The 17,255-nt window shown below is 51.1% G+C and overlaps 2 protein-coding genes across 9 annotated transcripts in view; one reads left to right on the top strand and one right to left on the bottom strand.

Moving 5' to 3' along the window:
- ENTHD1 (ENTH domain containing 1) overlaps nucleotides 1–17,255 on the bottom strand; it is a 1,583,016-nt gene that overhangs the window by 1,350,812 nt on the left and 214,949 nt on the right. The gene's annotated exons all lie outside the window — the stretch shown is intronic.
- The window catches only part of LOC144824278 (uncharacterized), a 247,278-nt gene that overhangs the window by 203,990 nt on the left and 26,033 nt on the right, over nucleotides 1–17,255 (top strand). For 3 of the 4 annotated variants that reach the window (XM_078683410.1, XM_078683413.1, XM_078683412.1), the window contains one exon: nucleotides 1,533–1,661. The exons of the other annotated variant lie outside the window; for it this stretch is intronic. In XM_078683410.1, the coding sequence (XP_078539536.1) occupies nucleotides 1,533–1,661 (129 nt within the window). The remainder of the gene's footprint in view (nucleotides 1–1,532; nucleotides 1,662–17,255) is intronic. 4 annotated transcript variants of the gene reach the window in all.

Raw genomic sequence — 17,255 nt, 5'->3', positions numbered from 1 at the left:
CTGCTAGAGGAACAGGAGCCTCTTGAGGAGGCGGAGGCCGTTGAGAAGCATTAGCATCTGGAAAGCATCTATAATAATTGTCAATCATATGACGTAAGTCCGACACCAGGGATACCGGAACATTCACTGATGGTTCCCTAAAGTGATGACATTCCTCCTCCTAGTCATCATAGTGGTAACGCTCCTGGAAAGATTCAAGCCGCTGCGCAGAATGATCTCTATCCAAAAACGAATACTCGTCCGCCAGGTATGAGGATGGATCATTGTCCTCAATGTCCTCATCATCACAGTCCTGACATTTGATCCTTACTGTGATGGGCTATAGGCAGGTCCAAACATACCTTCATCCTCAGAGTCCTGAAATTCCAATAGGCGAGCTGGAGGCAAATGAGAAATTTTCAGGAAATCCTGCATTTGTTTAGAACGCAGGAAGGTGGTTTTCCCCTCCGTCAACGGGCACGACAACGGTGCCATAACCTATACAGCCATCTGAGGCACCGTCGCTGCTGCATGTACGACTTTCGTCTGCGGTGCAGCCATCATAGCTGACGACGGGGCGATGGTTGACAGAGAAATCCTTGTCGATGGTAAAGGTCTCGTTGATGATGCAGTCGTCAATGTTAGTTGCAAACCTGACGACGTTGCTACAAGCTAAGACATCAGCTTTACTTGAGGTGGTGAGACGACGGTCAAGATGACTGGTCTCTATCAGGAGTCAGGGAAGCTGGTTTTGAAGCCACCGCCTGAGGTTTCTTGTGGTGTTTCACCTTAGATTTATCTTGCTCCTGGGACTTGGACCTTTTTGAGTCTCCGTGATGAGAAGAGGAGCGGTCTTCCTTTCTTTTCCTAGAGGAAGAATGGTCTTTCCTCTCCGCTTCAGATTCTGAGTCTGAAGTAGCCTTCTTCTTTTGGAGCATGAGGAGTAGCCTACCCTCTCTGTCTTTGAGAGGTTTGGTGTAAAAAGTGGGGCAATATTTGCTTTACCTGGGTCAGGCTAGACGCAATAAAGACACTGTTTATGGGGGTCTTCAGAAAACAGCCTACACAACAGGTTTTTACAGGGCCTGAACAACCCTGTTTTATGCACTGGCATCTTGAAAATGAGAGGTAAATATACAAAACAATAGTACTTTGAATGTAGCTGAAAGCTGGAGGTCAAAAGTTGAAGAGAAAAACTGAGAAGAGAATTCCCCTATCTCACCATATGCGGTAAGAAATGAGAGGCATGGTGGCTCTGCAGGGGGACCTTACTCTGATGTCTCTGCTGTGAATGGCTGAACTTTGGATGTTCTAACATGAGGTTGAAAGGTTACTAAATTGTGCTTTTCTTTTCTATGGAGGTTTATTGTAATGTCTTTAATTCTGCTATTTGTACTGTTGCCATGGGACTCCCACCATGACAATGGGGAAGATTCAAGCATGTCAATCTATAAAAGATACAATACCTTAGAAACACATGTATTTTTGCGTTTGTCTGCATTTGAGAACGTGTGTGCCTCTGCATGTGTGTTTACCTGTGTGTGCATAAACAGGCCATAAAACTTCCTTGGGAGCAGTGGCAACGATCTTCGGCAGAGGAGGCCACCGTGGAAGAGGAGAACACAAGCAGCAGGCAAGCATTCCTCTTCCAGAGCAGTCTTTGGGATTAAAGAGGTCACAAGGTAAGCAGCAAGTGATCCTGCACATGCCACTTGTTGCATTCCTTTAAAAAGTAGAAGTGTTGCTGCAGGACTTGGAAAGAATATTATATAACTTTTCGAATTCTTGATCATTTGTTACTGGGGGCGGTTTTGTAGCAGTGCAGCAGTTTTGAAAGCACCCCCTGTAGAGTTCCTTGTATATCCTGTAGTTTTCAGGCAACAATAAAAGTGTTGTGATAACTCTGGTGATTCATGTATCTGCTGGAGAGATTTTGTCTAGTGGCAGTTTTGTCTCATCCAAGGTAGCAAACAGGTTTAATATGCCTACTACAAAGGATGTGTACCATGCAGATCACAGAACAGTGTTATATGTGGATAGCTTGGTGGGTTACTGCGTTTGTCACATAGACCTTTTTGTTACTGTGAAGTTCATAACTTACAATCTTAATGTAGCACAGTGAGCTATGAAGTGTCATCAAAAATCTGCATGCAAACTACATAGTACAGTTTAGAAAGTAATTTTTTATTCAGAGTCTTTCATTATCCTATTATTGCTATTATTAGTAAAGCCAATCCTAACCACTATGTTACATTCTGAATCCTGAGATTTGAAAGAAACAGGTTAGTGTTAGATTCCTTACCTTAGAATATCCCCAGGCGTCAGACTGGATCAGGAAAGTTTTGCGTAACAGTAGCCCTGCGCGTCGGTAGGCGTCGTCTGCGGCTCGGCGTCCGTCGTCGGCGTCGTGGTCGCCAGGATGACGTCGTCGGAGTACTTAGACGCCGCTCTCGTGCGCTGATGTCAGTTCTTCTTTTTTCCGCGCCAGCCAGCGAGATCCGGGAAGAGCAGTACTCCTTAGTCACTTTTTGACTAACCTTTTTCGATCTGTTTTGGATCTTCTCGAGTCGTTTATCGACTCCGGTGCCGATAGGGATGCCCGGGTTCAAACCCTGTGACAACTGTAACCGACTGATGTCGGTTACCGCCCCCCACGTCTGTGCCTTTATTGCCTAGGGGCCGACCATGATGACAAGTCGTGCCCAGACTGCTGGGCCTTGACGTCGAATGCTAGGCAGGAGCGTCCCGTAAGCGACTTGAGCTCCGGCAGTCGGCCGCCCGCCGCTTGAGAACCCGGTCCAGGAGGAGGTCGAGGGACCGGTCGCAGGGCCACAGTCATCACAGCTCGGCGAGTCGAGACCACTCGTTGGGCTCAAAGTCCTCAGGTAAGTCGAGGCACAAGAAGTCGAAGAAGCGACATCGCTCTTCTGACTCCCCCCGACACTCGCGCGACGCGGCCGGGGGTTCGGGCGACACTGCCCACGCAGCCGCCAGCACCGCATCCAGCTCCACACCCGCCAGTCCCTGGGCTGAACGGGACGCCGGCGGAGATCAGCGCCTTCCTCAAAGCCATGAGGTGCCTTTGGGACCCCCCTGGGAGCCCGGGCGGGCGGCGGCGGCTTCGGCCCCGGTGCCGTTGGGTGCTTCGGCCCCGGCGCGGTCGGCGACTTCGGTCTCGACGCCGCAGGGCTCCTCCGGATCCAGGCCTGGATCCGGGTCGACACTGGTCGACCTCACGACCCCTCCGGCGGCATCGTCACCAAGGGTGTCGCCCCCGGCGACGTCTTTGGGCGGCGTCATCCCCGATGCCCTCCCCGGTCCGGCGCCGGACCGGTGCCATCTTCGACGCCGATAGGTGAGCCTTTCACCGACGATCCGGCTCCATCATTTCTTCCTGACCTCCAGGAGATGGATGACGAGGGGAATTGGGAGGGGGCTGAGGACCCTCTGGCACTGCAGTGTCAGTTAAGTCAGGTCTCGGCGGACGAACTTGGGGATGCCAGTGATCTGCACACTTCGCCGACACTGGTTTTGTCTCCCCTCCTACCGTGGCTATAGAGGAGGGGGCTGCGTACAGTGTGGTGTTGACTCGGGCAGCCAAGGCCTTGGCTCTTGAGCTCCCAGTCGCGGCCGTGAGGACTAACCTCCTCACTGAGGTCCTCAAACCACAGGCAAGCTCATCGGAGCCTCTCCTGCCGTTCAACGAGGCCGTCACTGACGTTCTGTTGGGCACCTGGTCCAAGCCCTCCACAGGCCTCCCTGTGGATCGGAACGTGGCCCGACGCTACCGCCTGGCTCCGGGCGACCCCAGTTTCTTGTCCGTTCACCCGAGAGAGTCTGGTGATCCAGGCCTCAACTTCCCAGACCGCATTCCCGACCTCTCCCCCGGATCAGGAATCCAAAAGGTATGACCAGTTCGGTAAGAAGCTGTTCTCCTCATTAAGTTTGGGGTTGTGGTCTGTCAACACCGCCTGCCTTTTGGGCCGTTATTGCCGCTCTTTGTGGGATACGGTTGCGGAAGGGCTGCCGCAGTAACCGGCGGAGGTCCAGGCAAAGCTAACCCAGGCCCTCGCGGAGGGAAGGGACACATCACGTTACTCAATTCGGTGCGAACTGGATACCGCGGACTCGCTAGGCAGGGCGATTGCAACGACGGTGGCCGTTCACCGCCACGCCTGGCTGAGGTCCGCCAACTTTTCGGGCGATGTCAAAGCATCCCTTATGGACATGCCCTTTGATGGCCGTCGCCTTTGTGGCGACAAGGCGGATAGTGCGCTGGAACGTTTTAAGGACTGCAGGGCTACGGCCAAGTCCTTGGGCCTCGGCCAATGCCAGCAGACTTCCGCCTTTCGTCCCTTCGTGGCCAGGGAAGGGGCGCCCCCTCACGTCCAGCAATCCACAGGCCGCAGAACCCACCTCAACGCGGTCGCGGACGTGGTAACCGCCGTGGCGGTGCCGGGGGACACAGGCAAGGCCAGTCCGCACCCACCCCCGCAGCATCCGCCTCAAAATCCTCCTAGTCCGAGCTTTCAGGCCCATTTGACGCCAGTGGGGGGCAGGGTTCACCATTACCTCCTCCACTGGCGCTCCATCACATCGGACAGGTGGGTGCTGCAAATCGTCCGAAGGGGCTACCCCCTCCCCTTCGAGGCGACCACTCCAGCCATGCCACCGCAGTACCACCGCATTTCGGGGGATCACTTGCAACTTCTGCAGGAGGAAGTTGTGGCTCTCTTGGCCAAGGGGGCCGTCAAGTGCGTTCCTGGGCCAGAAGTAGGACGTGGTTGTTATTCCCACTACTTTCTGATACCCAAAAATGGCAAAGGGGGCCTACGCCCTATTTTGGATCTAAGGAGCGTCAACGGCTTCCTCCGGAAGGAGAAGTTCAAGATGCTGACTTTGGCTCAGGTCCTAGCTGCCCTGGACCCAGAAACCTGGATGGTAGCATTGGACTTTTAGGACGCTTATTTTCACATCCCCGTCCTGCCGGCCCACCGGCGTTACCTGCGGTTCACGGTAGGCCACGAGCACTTTCAGTTTACCGTGCTCCCCTTAGGCCTTACCAGCACCCCTCGGGTGTTCACGAAAGTGATGGCGGTGGTCGCAGATCATCTGCGCAGATTAGGGGTTTCAGTCTTCCCCTATCTCGACGATTGGTTGTTGAAGGCGGGCTCGCCCCAAACAGTCGTCTCCCACCTCCAGATTACGGCCGACCTCCTGCACTCGCTGGGGTTCTCCATCAACGTGCCAAAATCACACCTGTGCCCCTCTCGGTTGCTCCTCTTCATCGGTGCGGTTCTGAACTCAGCGCAGTTTCGGGTTTATCCCCCCGAACAGCGGGTTCGGGATATTCAGGCTCTGATTACGGTCTTTCAGCCTTTATCCCGAGTCTCGGTCAGGTTGACGCTGCGGCTCCTGGGACTGATGGCCTCCTGCATCTTTCTGGTGCATCACGCCAGGTGGCGGATGCGGGCTCTGCAATGGGACCTGAAGTTTCAGTGGGCACAGCATCAGGGCAACCTGTCCGACCACGTCCGGATCTCGAGGGCACTGCGAGACAGTTGCAGTGGTGGCTCACGAACCGCGATTGGGTCAGCTGCAGATTTCTCTCCCTACCGCAACCGGAGCACGTGATGCGTCCCTCCTGGGATGGGGAGGCCACATGGGAGAGAGGGAGATCAGAGGCCTCTGGTCTCCGGCGGAGTCCCGGCTCCACATCAACCTTCTGGAGCTGCGGGCGATCTGGCTTGCACTGAAAGCATTCCTTCCCTCAGTCCGGGGTAGTGTAGTGCAGGTGTTCACGGACAACACCACCGCCATGTGGTACTGCAACAAACAGGGGGGGGTGGGGTTGTGGACCCTTTGTCAGGAGGCTCTGCGCCTCTGGACATAGCAGGAACACCAGGGCATCACCCTGGTGGTTCAACACCTGGCAGGTTCCCTGAACAACAGGGCGGACGAACTCAGCCGCGGTGCATGGTGGATCACGAATGGTGTCTGAACTCGGACGTGGCGCAAGACCTCTTTCGGCACTGTGGAGAGCCTTGGCTAGATCTATTCGCCACCGAAGATAACGCGCCATGTCATCAGTTCAACGCGTTGGAACTTCCAAGACGGCACTCGTTCGGAGACGCTTTTCGTCGCGAGTGGAGCTGCGGTCTGTTGTACACCTTTCTGCCTATACCACTTCTGCCCAGAGTGCTGAAGAAGATCAGGAGAGACCGGGCCCAAGTCATCCTTGTGGCTCCTGGACTGGGCACGAAGATACTGGTATCCTGAGCTACTCAGCATGTCAGTCGATCCCCCGATTCGTCTGCCTCTTCAGGAGGACCTTCTGTCGCAGCAGCAGGGGACGGTCCTCCACCCGAACCTGTCCAGCCTCCACCTCCATGCGTGGAGATTGAGCGGCAGCAGTTGAGGCCATTTGACTTTCCTCCTGAAGTATGTGATGTGATTCTGGCAGCCAGGCGTCCCTCCACGAAAACGGTATACGCCTGCAGGTGGAATACATTTGTGGTATGGTGCACAGCAAAGTCTGTGGATCCTCTCTCTGCCCCACTTTCAGAGGTTCTCCTCTTCCTTCTTTCTCTTGCCCAGCAGGGCTCTGCTCTGGGCACTCTGAAGGGCTACCTCTCTGCCATTTCCGCCTTCTTGAGGCTTCCTGATCGGCCCTCTCTTTTCAAGTGCCCTATTGTAAATAGATTCTTGAAGGGCATCGCACACATGTTCCCTCCTGTTCCTTTCGTGATGCCTCAGTGGAACTTGAACCTTGTTCTTACTTATCTGATGTGCGCTCCTTTTGACCCACTTCACAATTGTCCTCTCCGTCTTCTAACTCTTAAGACTTCTTTCCTAATTGCCATCACCTCTGCCAGGAGAGTGAGTGAGCTCCAAGCTGTTTCTTCTAAACCTCCTTTCCTTTCTGTCTATCCGGACAAGGTTGTGTTGAAAACGTGTCCTTCTTTTCTGCCCAAAGTAGTTACAGCCTTTCACATCGGCAGTCCATCACTTTGCCCACCTTCTTTCCGCCTCCGCATCCTTCTATGGAGGAAGAGAGGCTCCACCGTCTGGACCCAAAACGTGCGCTCTCCTTCTACCTTGATCGCACACGCCAGTTCCGGGTGGACGACCAGCTCTTTGTTGGTTACGTGGGCGCTAAGAAGGGATGGACGTACACAAACGGACCATCTCTCGGTGGGTCATATTGTGTATCAAAGTATGTTACTTCTTGGCTCGGAAGGAGCCCCCTGTTGGGCTGAGGGCCCATTCCACTCGGGTCACGGCGGCTACTACAGCCCTGGGTCTGGGAGTCCCCTTGCAGGACATCTGTCAGGCAGCTACGTGGGCCTCGCTGCGCACGTTTGCTAATTACAAAAAGGGGGTGGTGATGGACAGAGTATCTGAGTTAATCAGAACACTCCTACCCAGTCAACAGATCAGGGCTTGATCCATCACCGTTTTTTAGCTCACTGCACCATCCCAGTTCAGAACCTGGCTATATGCAAATTAGTCTGTCCCTGGCCCAGTGCATCATGGGAACAGGGCAGACCAAACTACCAAGCCAATTCTTCACTGGAAAGGAAACAAGCTTCCGGGGACCGGTTTCTGGCATTACAGCCGTCTTCGGCCCGGCTTGCTTGAATCCTGATGGTGCAATGAGAAAGGGACTCATGTCTGAGCATACCCTTCCACACTCATGGTGGCCAAAATAATTACAAAAAGGGGGTGGTGATGGACAGAGTATCTGAGTTAATCAGAACACTCCTACCCAGTCAACAGATCAGGGCTTGATCCATCACCGTTTTTTAGCTCACTGCACCATCCCAGTTCAGAACCTGGCTATATGCAAATTAGTCTGTCCCTGGCCCAGTGCATCATGGGAACAGGGCAGACCAAACTACCAAGCCAATTCTTCACTGGAAAGGAAACAAGCTTCCGGGGACCGGTTTCTGGCATTACAGCCGTCTTCGGCCCGGCTTGCTTGAATCCTAATGGTGCAATGAGCAAGGGACTCATGTCTGAGCATACCCTTCCACACTCATGGTGGCCAAAATAATTACAAAAAGGGGGTGGTGATGGACAGAGTATCTGAGTTAATCAGAACACTCCTACCCAGTCAACAGATCAGGGCTTGATCCATCACCGTTTTTTAGCTCACTGCACCATCCCAGTTCAGAACCTGGCTATATGCAAATTAGTCTGTCCCTGGCCCAGTGCATTATGGGAACAGGGCAGACCAAACTACCAAGCCAATTCTTCACTGGAAAGGAAACAAGCTTCCGGGGACCGGTTTCTGGCATTACAGCCGTCTTCGGCCCGGCTTGCTTGAATCCTGATGGTGCAATGAGCAAGGGACTCATGTCTGAGCATACCCTTCCACACTCATGGTGGCCAAAATAATTACAAAAAGGGGGTGGTGATGGACAGAGTATCTGAGTTAATCAGAACACTCCTACCCAGTCAACAGATCAGGGCTTGATCCATCACCGTTTTTTAGCTCACTGCACCATCCCAGTTCAGAACCTGGCTATATGCAAATTAGTCTGTCCCTGGCCCAGTGCATCATGGGAACAGGGCAGACCAAACTACCAAGCCAATTCTTCACTGGAAAGGAAACAAGCTTCCGGGGACCGGTTTCTGGCATAACAGCCGTCTTCGGCCCGGCTTGCTTGAATCCTGATGGTGCAATGAGCAAGGGACTCATGTCTGAGCATACCCTTCCACACTCATGGTGGCCAAAATAATTACAAAAAGGGGGTGGTGAGGGACACGTTTGCTAGGCACTACTGCCTGGACAGCCAAGTCCGGAGAGATGGCTTTTTCGGCCGTTCCGTTCTCCAGGACTTTCTGGTGTGATCTTGGTCCGCAAACCCACCACCGGGGTTGGTATTGCTGGGGTATCTATTCTAAGGTAAGGAATCTAACACTAACCTGTTTCTTTCAGATGCACAAGTTACTTACCTTCGGTAACAATATATCTGTAAGAAACATTAGTTATTGTGAGATTACTTACCACCCCACCCATCCTCCCCGTTCTGCGGACCCGTATCTAGGGTTAAGGTATTTCCCTTTGAGGGCCCTAGTTTTATGGCACCAGTGTCGGTCTCTGGCATGGCTCTGCGTTCCTGGTGCGGAAAGCTATGTACGAGAACTGAAGTCAGCGCGTGAGGGCGGCGTCTAAGTACTCCGACGACGTCATCCCTGCGACCATGACGCCGACGACGGACACAGAGCCGCAGGCGACACCTACCGACGTGCAGGGGTACTGCTACGCAAAACTTTCCTAGTCCAGTCTGACGCCTGAGGATATTCTAAGGTAAGGAATCTAACACTAACTACTGTTTTTTACAGATATATTGTTACCGAAGGTAAGTAACTTGTGCTTTGTGCTTCTCCAGGTCAAGCACTCTTAAAAAAGGCCTACCAGTATGGATGACATGAATCCTACACCTTGTAGTCCCCTTTGTCTTATGTAACATTTCCTATAGACTGATTTACACGCGTCTGATTGTATTCATGTGTGATGTAAAGTGCTCCAACACCCTACACTAGTTTTAAGAGTTGCTATAAAACAAATTAAATGCATGTGAGAGAGGGCCTATGGAGAGATACGGGACACTGTTGGAAGGAGATAGTGAGGGAATCATTGAAGGGTCCCAACAAAGATTATCCTGGTGCACTGTAAGGTCATCATTTACTATGCTTTAAAAGCTAACAAAATTGAATATAAAATTAAATATGTGTTACACAGTGCTCCATGTTTGTCCACATTTTCTTGGGGCGAGAACCCCCCCCCCCCCAAACCCTTCTTTGTCAGTGGTCAGGCTTGCATGCATGGTCAGGTTCTTGGCACTCATAACCTTGGCTGCAGCGCACAGAGACCTTACACTGCGCCACACCGAGTAAACAAATTAGAGGGAACATTGCACGTTAGTAACCCTTCTTCTGTATCTTAGGATCTTCATTGAATGTCATAAACATTCACACAGCATAGCAAGCACATTTCTGCAGATGTATGGTTCCTGGCAATGAGAGATAAAAACCAGCAGGTTTAGAAGGCCAGAAAAGAGCTCTTTACAGAGTTGTAAGTAGAAAGATTTTTAAGGGTGGCTTGATTAACGATTGAGACAGCTTTGATGTCTGAATCAAGACAACAGTTTGTTGTAAATATAGGAACAGATTTCCAGGTGGCTGCTTTACAGACCGTACAAGCCATATTTACTGCTTTCCACTTGCGAAACATGCCTTTAGTCCTATTGTCAGAGGCTCATTATCAGAGCTGCTTAGAAGTTCTTATTGATTTAGTCTTGTCAAAAAAAGTACAAAAAAAGTATTTTTAATGAGTTTGATTTGGCTTTTTTGTGTACACTGTTATAGCTGTGAGGTGATCTTTGATTTATGAGAACTGCAGCTAAGCTTTAGCCAGATGTAACCCTTATCATAGAATCACTTCTTGGCAAGATATGGAATTACAATCTTGGTGTTGACACCATAAACAAATTTGATTCCAGAAATAAGCTCTTGATGAGGATCTTTTAAATTCCTTCAGAATCTGCACTAAAATCCTATCTGTTGAGGGACATGACTGGAATACCTTCAAAGCCACCTGGACAGCCCTGCGCTCTAAAAAGAACAAGTTACTTAACTTGGGTAACGCCTTATCTGGTAGAGACTATATGTAGCCGCAGATTCCTTACATTAGAGTTTCCCTAGACGTGCGACTGGATCCAGAAGATTTCTGAATGAGCAGTGCCCATGCACATCGGTAGGTGACGTTGATAGGCTCTGCATGCGTTGTTAACATTGTCTGCCCTGGAAGTGATGACTGTGGCACCTATATAGGCACCACCTAGGTGCGCTGACGTCAGTTCATTTTCACAACTTTCTATACCTGAAGCACAGAGCCACGAAGAACACTGACCACTTGTGTGGGTAAACTAGAGACCTGAAAGGAATCAGCCCTGACCCTAGAAATCTGTCCGCAGAACAGGGAGGATGGGTGGGTCGGTAAGGAATATGCGTCTAGATGTAATCTCCACCATATAACGTGGTACCGAAGGTAAGTAACTCATTCATCTGATAGATACATCTAACTGCAGATTCCTTACCTTGGAATAGATACTCTGGCAATACCAACTCCGGTGGTGGGTCTGCGGACCAATTTCAAACAAGGAAGTCCTGCAGCATTGAATGGGCAAAATGCCCATTCCTACCTATGGACCTGACGGTTCAGACAGTATTCTTTGGTGTCTGTGTCTCTCGCTCTTGTTGAATGAGTTTGCAAACCTTCAGGTAGTTGCTTCTTCACCAGTGTGTAGCAGATTTTGATGCAGAGAACAACCTAGCGAGAGATGGTTTGCTTCTGCACCGCCCAACCTTTCTTTGCACCAACAAACCCTACTAAGAGTTGGTTGTCCACTCGGAATACTCAACTGCCGTCCAGGTAGAACGACAACACTCTTTTTTGGTACAGAGGGTGGAGTCGTCCTCTTCTTTAGAGGGATGTGGCGGAGCTTAGGAGATAGGAAGGTGATGGGCTGGCCTATATGAAATGGGGTGACCACTTTGACAGGATAGACTGAGAGCGAAGGCGGCTAAGATGACAAGGCCTGCATCTCACTCACTCTATGGGCAGATGTAATTGCCATAAGGAAGACTGTTTTGAGTGTGGGGATCCTGAGAAGACAATTGTGGAGAGGCTTGGAAGGAGCACAGATCAAAACAATTAGAACCAAATGTAGGTCCTGTAGGAAAGTGCCTATTTTTGCATGGTTACTCCCCACTTTTGGCCTGATTTCTGATGCAGTTTGACTGAATGTGCATTGGGTCCCTGCTAATCAGGTTCTCAGTGCCAGTGTTCTTTCTCAAAACTGTACCTTTGTTTCTACAATTGACACACAACTGACATCTGTCGTCTGGAGTCTTCACTGCTGCACAGCTCTTCAGTTCTTCTTCTTTAGGTCACCAGAAATCTGTGGATCAATGTTCAGTGGTGCCCATAAATACTGACTTAAGGGGCGTTACATGTACTGGCAGGTAGTGGCCAATGGGCTACTTACCTTAGGCTGGCTACACCCTCTGTATGTCCCCTTCCTTTGGGGCGGGAGCATCTCCTAATCCTATTGGCTAAAATCCTTCCATCCAACATGGACGATTTTCTAAGGAGGTGGTCACTTCAGCTCGGGGCACCTTAAGGGTGGTCCTGGCTTAGAGGGGACACACCTCTCCTGCTTACTAAGTTTTTCTGCCGGATTTGCAGCCAAAGGGGGGGGCTTGGTTAGGAGGGGCGGGCATCTCCATTAACTGGAAAGGCCCTTGCTAGCATAACAAAGGGCAGGAAGCATTTGAGGCTCACGGTCCTGAAAGCTATTACTGCCTGGGGGTAGGTGAGAAGCACCTCCGCCCGAATCAGGTTTTGTTTCTGACCCACAAGAGCACGAGGCTCCCACTTCACGAGGTCAGAAACATGAAGGGGCATGCTGGTGCTGGCCAGTCAGCTGCAGACCAGAGAGTTGGTCCTTTTTCAGGGGGCCTCACTAAGATACCCTCTGAGTGCATTTTACAATCAATCCAACACTGGCATAAGTGTGGGTTTATTATGCTGAGAAGTTTGATATCAGACTTCCTAGCATTCAGTAACGCCATCATGGAGCTGTGGAGTTCATAATGACAAACTCCCAGCCCATGTACTCAATATGGCTTCACTGCACTTACAATGTCTAAGAATGGACTGAGACATTGTAAGGGCATATTGCTCATGCAGCAATGCCCTCACTTGTGGTATAGTGCACCCTACCTTAGGGCTGTGAGGCCTGCTAGAGGTGTGACTTACCTATGCCACAGGCAGTGGTTTGTAGGCAGGGCACACAGGGATGTGCCATGTCAACTCTTCAGTTTAAGCTGCACCTAAATACACAGCCTGCAATGTCAGTGTGTATGTGTTAGGTGAGGGGTCTCTTAGGGTGGCATAATACATACCCTCTCAGGTCACTATGCCCTTGGTACCACTGGCACCTTTTACAAGGGACTTATATGTGAGCCAGTGGTGTGCCAATTGTGGAAACAATGGTACAGTTTAGGGAAAAGAACACAGGTACTTGGGCCTGGCTAGCAGGGACCCCAGTATGCACTCACTCAAATTGCATGAGTTACCAGGCAAAACGTGTGTGGGGGCGTTGGAGGGGGGGGTCAGCAACAGAACCCCATTTTCCAACAGTGGACTAGACCGTTCAAGAAGCTATGTACAATAGGGGACTTAAACAAGAAGGGTTGGTCGGGCTGCCAGAAGAAGGCAGGCAGAGCAGAGAGATATCCCTTAAGAGTGCCCAGAGCAGAGCCTTGAATGAATATGAATGAATGGAAAGATTTGTATAGTGCACAGCTATTGCTAGAGTGTCCCAGTGTTCAGGCAGACAGCCAAGAAGAGGTAGGCAAAGTTTATAATTTAAACAAATACGTTTTCAGTTACTTGCAGAATTATGTTTTTTAATCAGAAATGCATCTAAGGGGGAAAGGAAGGACATTCCAATATTTTGACTGGACTGAGCAGGCTGAGCCACTCCACTTATTCCTTTTGATGCAAGGGATGGACATAAGAAGAGCTGACTGCGAGCAAAGGGATCTTTGAGGACAGTACGAGATTAGCCTTTTTGTGTAGGTATGTGAGGCCAGTATTATGAAAAGCTGAGTGTGCTACCGTCAGGGCTTTGCTGGGCAAGGGAAAGAATAACGAGCAGGCCTTAAGAAAGGGGATCAATGGATTTTTCTGGAAGCCATGCTTGAAATTTCATCCAACAGCAGGCCTATTCCGTCTTGGTGGAGGGACGATTAACAGGCAAAATGACAGGCTTCGGGAGGATCGCCACTCAAGAACATGGAGAGTGGACATGTTTGGGTGGAGGACCGTCCCGTGCTGATGCGACAGAAGATCCTCCTGAAAGGGCAGACTAATCGGAGGGTCGATGGCCATGCTCAGTAGCTGGGGATACCAGACTCTCTGTGCCCAGTCCAGACCCACAAGAATGACTTGGGTCCGGTCATTCCTGTTCTCTTTGAGAACTCGAGGGAGGAGTGGTATGGGCGTACAGGAGGCCTGAGCTCCACTCAAGACTAAAAGTGTGTCGTGGAGACACCATTCTTGATCTAATAAGCGTCAATTACTGAGTTTGTCTGCTCTGGCGTTCAAAGAACTTGCCAGGTGTTGAACCACCAGAGGGTCCACAACCCACCCTGTCCAGTTTGTTGCAGTTCCACATGGCGGTGGTGTTGTCCTTGAACACCTACACTAGCCATCCCTTGATTAAGGGTAGAAAGGCTTTCAATGCCAATCGGATCACATGGATCTCTAGCAGGTTGGTGTGGATTTCCGATTCTGCCGGAGACCAAAGTCTTCTGATCGCCACCTCTCCCAGATGGTCACCCCATTCCAGAATTGACTCATCAGTCACGACTGTGAGATCTATTTGGGGAAGGGAGAGGGGTCTGCCGCTGACCCAGTAGCAGTTCATTAGCCACCACTGCAGATCTTTTGCAGTCCCCTCTGAGATCTGGACCATGTTGGAGCGGTTCCCCTGATTTGGTGTCCACTGAAACTTCAAGTCCCACTACAGAGCCCACATATGCCATCAGGCATGAGTCACTAGCAGAATGCAGGAGGCCATGAGTTCCAACTTCCTCAGAGTCTGCCTCGCCGAAATCCAGGATAGATGCTGAAACATTGGTATCATAGCAAAATATCCTGGACTCGCTACTCGAGAGGATAAACTTGGAACTATACTATCCAGACCAGCTCAGATGAAAGGGAGCGTTGGAGAGGGAGTCAGGTGTGACTTTGATTTGTTGCTAGAGAACCTCAGTGAGTGCAGAAGGTTCGCTGTTGTCTGGAGGTGGGAGACGACCTGTGGCTAGCTAACCTTCAACAGTGAGTCGTCGAGCCAGGGGAAGACTGCCACTGCCGACATCTTGGTGAACACCTGAGGGGCGCTCGTCAGGCCATAGGGGAGCACAGTGAACTGAAAGTGTTCATGGCCTACCGTAAACCGCAGATAGTGCTGGTGGGCAGGCAGGACCAGAATGTGAAAGTAGGCATCCTGCAAGTCCAGTGGTACCATCCAGTCTCCTGGGTTCCAGCTAGACAAGACCTGAGCCAACATGAGCATTTTGAATTTCGGCTTTTGAGGAAGAAGTTGAGGGCCCTTAGATCTTTAGTAGGATGAAGGCTTTTGTCCTGTTTGGGAACCAGAAATTAGTGGGAATAGCAACCAAAGACTACTTCTGGCCCCGTAAACCTCTGTAGAACTCCCTTGGTCAAGAGATCCATGACTTCCTTGTGGAGAAGGGATTGATAATCTTCTGTTTGCCAGTTGTGAGATAGTGACATGGAGGGATGGGTAGTATCGAAGAGGAAGGAATAGCTCCTTCAGTCAATCTGCAGAACCCACCTGTCCGATGTTATGGATTGCCAGTGGGGCAGTTGACGGTGGATCCTGCCACCAGCTGGATGCCATGAGGGTAAAGTGGCAGATTAGGAAAGTTTGGAGGCTGCAGATGTCAGGATGGGGGGGGGGGGTTGATGGTGATGGCGGACAGACCAAACCGCTGGCTACCTGACCCCCGAGATCTGTGGGTACCACGCCCTTGGCCACACAGAGCCTAGGTGGCATGCGGGCCACGGTGGCTGAGAGGAACCTGGCATGATTGGAAGCCACTTTCATAGCCACAAAAGGAGCGAAAGGCAGATTGAAGGTGATGCAGGCCGCAGAGAGGCCCAAGAACTTGGCTGTAGCCCATGAGTCCTTGAAGCACTACAGCCCTGAATCTGCCCTGTTTCCAAAGAGATGAGTGCTATCGAAGGGCATCTCCATAAGGAAAGCTTCGACATCCCTCGAAAAACAAGTTGTTCTCAACCAGGCGTGATGCTCCAGGCCCACCGTCGATGAAACTGCTCTGCCCAGTGAGTCAGTCTCGAAGAGTCCACAGCAGATTGTGAACTTTGCTGCATCTCTCTCATCTGCAACAGCCTAGGAGAGGATGGTCAAGGCCTCCTCCGGAATTGTGACAGCACTTGCTCAACTTTGTCCCACGGAGTGTGTGAGTAACAATCCAAGAGGCATGCGATGTTTACAGCCAACAATGCTAAGCTAGTGGAAGAAAACATTTTCTTTCACAAAGAGTCCAGCCACTTGGATTCTGTGTATGGGGGAGCAGTAGGGAAAGTGCTTTGGGAGGTCGAGGCTCGAACCACCAATCTCTCAGGGGTAGGGTTTTGGATGAGGAAGTTTGGGTCCCCTGAGGCAGGGCTGTGGGTGACGTCCTATTCCCAGAAGCCCCTGTGTTGGGTTTGGACCAGATCCCCAAAAGGATGTCAGTGAGAGCGTCAATGAATGGAAGTAGCGATTCAGATTGCAGCATCTCTGTCATATGTTAGTCTTGACAGCCACCGAGGGTAAATGAAGGTCAGGGACCTCAGCCCCTCCACACCACCATTGCGTAAGAAGTTCTCTCCTCTAGAGGCACGGTAGCATGAGAAAGCATACCAGTATTTGCAGTATTTGGAGAAGTATCCAGTTCACTGCCTTCACCCAATTCCCCTCACCAGTCCATTGTAGGGTTCTCTGCATATGGCTGGTATTCTTCAGGGTCCAGCAACCTTTCCCATCCCTTCTCGAGTCCTGCCTAAGGGAATAGTGCTCAGACTCCGATCTTGATCTAAGAAGAGCGGTTCCTGCTGGCATTGGATGCCCTTCCATCTCAGTGTCGGGGATCAGGATGGGGTCGATCCTTATGGCATTGGGAACAGCGTTGGGGAAGGTGGATATGGTGCGACCGGCACCAATCCGGATCCAGGAATGGATTTAAGGGGGGCCACTGGAGCCAGAGCCATCAGCGCGAAACCAGCTGGGCCTCCTCCAACTCCGAACCAGAGGGGTTGGGCCAACCAAATCTGAGGCGCATGGCCTCATAAAAGTCTTTACGTTGAGCGGAGGACGCTCTGGCTCCCAGAAAGTTGGGAAGGTGCAAAGTCTTCCGAGATGCAGGCTCTACCTTGAAACCAGGCCTTGAATGCTGACGCTCCTCCATCTCGTCGGCCGACAGACAGAGAGAAGTCGAAGATCTTTCCAATTTCTTACTCTTCTTCTTGTGCCTTTTACCTGAATGTCCCAATGACTTAGAGTAGGACGAACAGGATTTCGGGCTATGTGAACGCTCCTGGGACCTTCCATGTGACCTGGCCCTCGATTTTCACTGAATCGCATGCCAGGCCTCCATGAACTTTA

The sequence above is a fragment of the Lissotriton helveticus genome, chromosome 1_1, assembly GCF_964261635.1.
Source record: "Lissotriton helveticus chromosome 1_1, aLisHel1.1, whole genome shotgun sequence".
Classification (NCBI taxonomy): Eukaryota; Metazoa; Chordata; class Amphibia; order Caudata; family Salamandridae; genus Lissotriton; species Lissotriton helveticus.
This window is presented reverse-complemented; position numbering and strand designations above follow the sequence as displayed.